The sequence below is a fragment of the Hyla sarda genome, chromosome 5 (assembly GCF_029499605.1).
Source record: "Hyla sarda isolate aHylSar1 chromosome 5, aHylSar1.hap1, whole genome shotgun sequence".
NCBI classification, from domain to species: domain Eukaryota; kingdom Metazoa; phylum Chordata; class Amphibia; order Anura; family Hylidae; genus Hyla; species Hyla sarda.
In genome coordinates this window covers 280,553,687-280,559,686 of record NC_079193.1, presented here as the reverse complement: position 1 = coordinate 280,559,686, position 6,000 = coordinate 280,553,687, and the positions used below count along the sequence as shown (strand labels likewise).

Below are 6,000 nucleotides of genomic sequence, written 5' to 3'. Positions count from 1 at the left end.
TGGTCTTTTTTCAACCTTATAAACTATGTTACTATGTTACAGAAATAAATGTTAGTTTATTGTGCATGGGATTTGGGTGGAATAGGGGAGTGGAAGAACATTGACGAGCTGTGGAGCCCCGCAGGGGGCCCTTGCCTTTTTTTGGTCCAGGGGCCCTGAGTGTTGTCAGTCCACCCCTGAGCATCTTATTTTCTTTGTAGTAAATGATATATGCAATAAAAACATTTAGTAGCATCAGCTTTCATTTCAAAGAGCTGACAAAAAATAGGCATGACTTTATGGACTATTGAGTAATTTGTTTCTTTTGAGAAGAATTGGTGTTGAGTGCCAGGTATCCAACCAGCAGGAGAGGAGGAGGAGAGGAGAAACAACCAACCAAAAAATGTCCCAATGGAGCAGAGCCCTCTGTTACACCTCTAATGTAAAATGAAGTAGTGATCATAGCAGTAGCCATTTCTCTGGACTTCCTTTTAATAATTTTTATGAAAAAAGAACATAAATAAAATTTAGAAATCTAAAATCATTCTCTGCCCTTCATAAAATGGCTGCTGATTTGGAATAGTAGATTGTATTCAGCTGCATCACGAATGCACATACTTTGGAGCATCGTGTAGCTTTTCTCTGACTCTTTATTCTCTCCAATGCTGGTCAATCTATTGTTTGCACTATTGTTCCATTGGTTTTTCCTTTGCTCTGTGACTACATGGAATTGCACACACGATTTACATGATGGAACTCATCCATACACTTGTTGCGTGACCATCAACCAGGGTTATAGCTAGGTTTTCCTTAAAGGGGTACTCCACCCCTAGACTTCTTTTCCCCTATCCTAGACATCTCATCCCCTATGTATGATCGCCAGGGTCCCACCGCTGGGAACCCCCGTGATCTCTCCTGCAGCACCCATGTCATCTGGTGCACGGAGTGATGCAGGGGCCAGAGGATCTAGCAGTCATGGCCCCGCCCCCTCGTGCAGTCACGCCCAGCCCCCTTAATGCAAGTCTATGGGAGGGGGCGTGGCGGCCGCCACGCCCCCTCCCATAGACTTGCATTAAGGGGGTGTGGCGTGACGGGGCGTGACAGGGCCTTGACGTCACAATCCTCAGGCCCCTGCATTGCTCCGTGCACCAGATAACATAGGTGCTGCAGGAGAGATCACGGGGGTTCCCAGTGGTGGGACCCTGGTAGATCATACATAGGGGATAAGATGTCTAGGATAGTTGACAAGATGTCTAGGGGCAGAGTACCCCTTTATCTCTAGGAAAGGATGCAGTTTGCTGCTCTAGTGAAATAGCTAAATACCCTTTCCAATGTGGAATGGCTTATTGGCATCCATGGAGCACATGATCTCCAAACCCCCACCCTCAAGCTCCTGCATTATCAAGCAAGTTTAGGTGGGCACAGAAATCCACTAGCCTACACATGTTGCACAAGATGGGCTCTTTAGTTTAAAAAATAAAAATAAATAAATAAAAAAAAACATTAAAGTTGAGCCTGCTAGGAGCCCATAGTTCACATATTTCCATCCTATCCTCGGAACCTTTAAATCTTGAAAGAATTAGAACTAAGTGCATGGGGAAGTTTGGCACAAGAAAATACCAATCATTTCAATGATACGTGCGACATATTCACTACAATATCCCATCACTCATGATTAATACATTTAATTAGACTTATGTGCTGACCTGACTTACAAGCGGTTCAGATTTGTAAGGCAAAATTGGGTCATTTGACACAGATAAATATGATCCATAAAAGATACTTCCATATTAGATTCTTATGTAAGAAGGGGAATCTATCAAGGGGGTGCAGAGTTAGTTGTTGCACTCTGGCCCTGCTGATGAGCCTATGGTGGGTGGGGGCAGGGGCCCACTTATGTGCCCTAGATGCTGATCAGCAAAGGGAGAGAGAGGGGCACCAGAAAGCCAGTTTGCCTTGGCTATGGTACTTAAACATAGGGTTCCAGAGGACCTTGCTGAAACCCCCAAAAATTAGATTGCATTATCATTAAAGGGGTACTCTGCCCCTAGACATCTTATCCCCTATCCAAAGGATAGGGGATAAGATGTCAGATCGCGGGGGTCCTGCTGCTGGGGACCCCCAGGATCTCGGCTTCAGCCCCCACCTCAACGGCTTCCAGCAACGCTGGAGGCTTCGGATCCCGACCATGCGAGCGAAAGAGTGTGACGTCATGACTCCGCCCCTGTGTGACGTCATGCCCCGTCCCCTCAATGCAAGTCTATGGGAGGGGAGGGACCCCCTCGATCTGACATCTTATCCCCTATCCTTTGAATAGGGGATAAGATGTCTAGGGGTGGAGTACCACTTTAAGTAGCTTAGGGAGCCCTGATCACACACACGTTTTACAGTTTTTGGATACGGCCTCCTGTTCCCGAGATATGAGCGTTTATAGTTTGTCTTACATTTCAGGTAATGTGTTAAATGGGGGTGAACTTAATTTTAAATGAAAGTGAATATCAGGTGATGGGTGGGGTATACAGTCAGGGGGTCTCTATATACAACCTTCACACCCCCTAACTGTATAATTCCACCTATCACCTGATATGTACTCCCATTTTTAAAATTAAGTCCTAGCCCATCTGACTTATTCTTTAAAGCAATAAAGCAAACCTATGTCCTGGATGAAAGAAAGCCAAGCGGTGGCCCTCGTTGGGGGGCAAAAACTGTGTAGTGAAAAGAGCATTGCCAAACCATTAAAGGGGTACTCCGGTGAAAACCTTTTTTCTTTTAAATCAACTGGTGGCAGAAAGTTAAACATATTTGTAAATTACTTCTATTAAAAAAATCTTAATCCTTCCAGTACTTATTAGCTGCTGAATGCTACAGAGGAAATTCCTTTCTTTTTGGAACACTGATGACATCACGAGCACAGTGCTCTCTGCTGACATCTCTGTCCATTTTAGCAACCGTGCATAGCAGATGTAGGCTAAGGGCAGCACGGTGGCTCAGTGGTTAGCACTACTGCCTTGCAGTGCTGGGGACTTGGGTTCAAATCCCACTAAGGACAACGATTAAGAAAGCGTTATTATTATTATAATAACGTCAGCAGAGAGAACTGTGCTCGTGATGTCATCAGAGAGCATTCCAAAAAGAAAAGAATTTCCTCTGTAGTATTCAGCAGCTAATAAGTACAGGAAGGATTAAGATTTTTTAATAGAAGTAATTTACAAATATGTTTAACTTTCTGCCACCAGTTGATTTTAAAGAAAAAAGGTTTTCACCGGAGTACCCCTTTAAGTAAAATGTAGGTTTAAAAAATAAAAAGGTGCAAAAAAGGCACTATCGCCAAAATAGCGCAAAATGTAGAGGGAAAAAAAAAGCTGTACACACAATGATAAATGCCAGTCACCGTGCATGCCATTTTGCAGGTATACGCCAATTGATAAATATCCCCTTTGTGTTCAGTTTATTGTCAATTAATCCTTCTAATAAGTCAGTTTCCCAACCAGTGTACCTCCAGCTGTTACAGTTACAACTCCCAGGACGCCTAAATAGCCTTCAGCTGTGAATTTTTCTAATAAGTCAGTGTTTCCCAACCAGTGTGCCTCCAGCTGTTACAAAACTACAACTTTCAGCATGCCCGGGCAGCCTTTGGCTATGAATGCTTCTTATAAGTCAGTGTTTCCCAACCAGCGTGCCTCTGGCTGTTACAAAACTACCACTCCCAGCATGCCCACTGGAGGTTTGAGGAGGAGGTTTGTTACAGAGTGTCACCCCAGTAGCAAGGTCTGGGAATGCTGGGAGTTGTAGTTTTGCAACTAGTTGGAGGCACATTAGTTGGAGAACACTGTAATAACTAGTGGTTCAGTAGCATCAGCTATCATGACACTCATGTCGTGAGTGAGTCTGAAGACCCCCACAGTTTTCCAGATGCGACAGTCATCTCCCTGCCCCGGCTGTGTCTGTAGAACGCCTTTTTAGAGTGGAGCACTGAACGCAGCGGCAGTGCGCTTAGCGTCCAGCAGGTGGCAGCAGCACACCTGTAAAGCAGCAAGCAGCCATTTAAAGAACACAAGGAGAAGTGTGAGCTGTCAGTCCCGGGCCGGCTCCTGCCGTTGCTACAGCTTCCTATAAGGCACCGAGCTGGCACACGGAGCAGGAGGCATAAGCCATTTTGCCAGTGCTGGGACGAGCTGGTTTCCCGGGGGCGGTGGAGGCTCTGATCACTGCGGGGATCCAGAAGACGGCAGCGGTATCGGCGGGGACGGCTCCCGGAGGTCCTGCCTGCCCCTCATCCCATTCATCAGAGGAGCAGCATCTCACCAACCCCCGAGCCGCGTCCTGCCTGCTGCAGACAATAGTCCGGGATACATGTCTGCTCCCGGGCAGCTGCTACACACTCGGAGACATCCAGCGAGCGCTGCCAGCGGGAGAGGGGCACTCCTCACTGTCCTGCCCGTCTTTGTATAGGGGCATCCACCTGGAAGACACAGGGCACCGGGGTCTGCGCTGTGGGCACCCAGTCTCTGCAGCCCAGCACCCTCCGGGGACATAGGAGACAGGGTGCAGGGGCTGTTTTGTGGGCGTCAGTAATAAACTAGCACACACAGCAGCACCGGCTCCAGCAGCCGGCACCCTCCCGGGAGCACCTGCCGCCCGCCCGCCCGCCGATGGGGCATCGGGCTGAGGATGGCACACTGATGCCCGCCACAAGTTGACAGGCTGGGAGGAATACAGGAAGTTTTCTAGATGCCAGCGGCATCCACAGAGTGCGGGACAAGGGAGGCAGCGCTGTAGAAAGGAGGACCCTCCATCCAGCCCAGGGAGAGGCTGAGCCTGGCAGGACACCGAGCACGGCTGGCATCCTGGGATAGTAGTCTGCTGCCAGTGTATGGAGCAGGTATAGCGTGTGCCCGGTCCTGCCCTCTGGGGGTAGCATTGGGATAGCCCAGCCTGCCGAGCACGTAGGAGGACAACAAAAACATCTGAGACTTGTCTCCGTGCCCCCTCCCCCCACACACCCAGCCAGCACGTCCATTACATCCCCCCCCCCCCCCCCCTCGTCCTCCGCTCCGGGACCCTGTCATTGTGCCAGCACCATGGACAGCGACCGGGACATGTACCGCCACTTCCAGGACTGGTGCCTCAGGACTTATGGGGACTCAGGGAAGACCAAGACCGTGACCCGTAAGAAATACGAGAGGATCGTGCAGCTGCTGAACGGCTCCGAGTCCAGCTCCACGGATAACGCCAAATTTAAATTCTGGGTGAAATCTAAGGGCTTTCAGCTGGGCAGCGCGGAGGAGGGCAGCCTGGGGGACAAGCAGGTGCTCTACGTGCCCGTCAAGACCACGGTAAGTGCCCGTGCCATCATATGTCCATGGCAGGGATGCCACCTCCATGTCCCTGCTGGGTGCAGAGGGAGGGGGGCTTTGTACTGCACCTCTCTTTGTTTTCCTCTTGCCCTGTGCCATTGGCCATTGTGGCATACTGCAATGTGTCACACTGGCTGATTGCAGTCACAATATGTCATGACATGACCTAATGGGCAAAGCTCTATCCATAGATGGACTTCACTGTTGCTCCCCAGCACCTCACTTTTACTGCTCCCCAGCACCTCACTTTTACTGCTCCCCCCGCCCAACAGAGGAGAGTATAACCTGGCATCATCTGACGTGATCATCTCCTGCCTCCCTGTAGATGGGTGTCTGTAGCCTGGCACTGTGCCAGGAGTGGCGCTGGCCCTTTTATTTGGGGGCTTTCCCAAAGCTCATTGTCAGACAGCAGCCAGGCACACACTGGCACACACATAGATGATGATGATGATGGTGGGTGATGAGAATAGGAGGGTTGAGCCTCAACCACTGGTACTTGGTGCTGACAAGCGGCTCTCCTAGAATAAGTCAGCCAGGCTGCCTAGCATCAGAAGACATGTATGTGGTTCTCTGCCACCCTGGACAAAGCTCAGCCAGTGCCCGCTGCCACAGGGGCACAGCTGGGAGCCACAAGTAGGTTTAACATTCACTTCTCTAGGATGTT

The 6,000-nt window shown here is 49.5% G+C and overlaps 1 protein-coding gene across 3 annotated transcripts in view; it reads left to right on the top strand.

Annotated features, from left to right (window-relative positions):
• Positions 1-3,561: 3,561 nt before the first annotated feature.
• The window catches only part of NOL4 (nucleolar protein 4), a 336,038-nt gene continuing 333,599 nt past the window's right edge, over positions 3,562-6,000 (top strand). The window contains exon 1 of one of the 3 annotated variants that reach the window (XM_056521813.1): positions 3,562-5,315. In XM_056521813.1, the coding sequence (XP_056377788.1) occupies positions 5,061-5,315 (255 nt within the window). In that variant the 5' untranslated portion in view covers positions 3,562-5,060. Of the gene's footprint in view, positions 5,316-5,790; positions 5,970-6,000 lie in introns of those variants that run through there. The other 2 variants (XM_056521812.1, XM_056521816.1) reach the window with 2 other exon arrangements.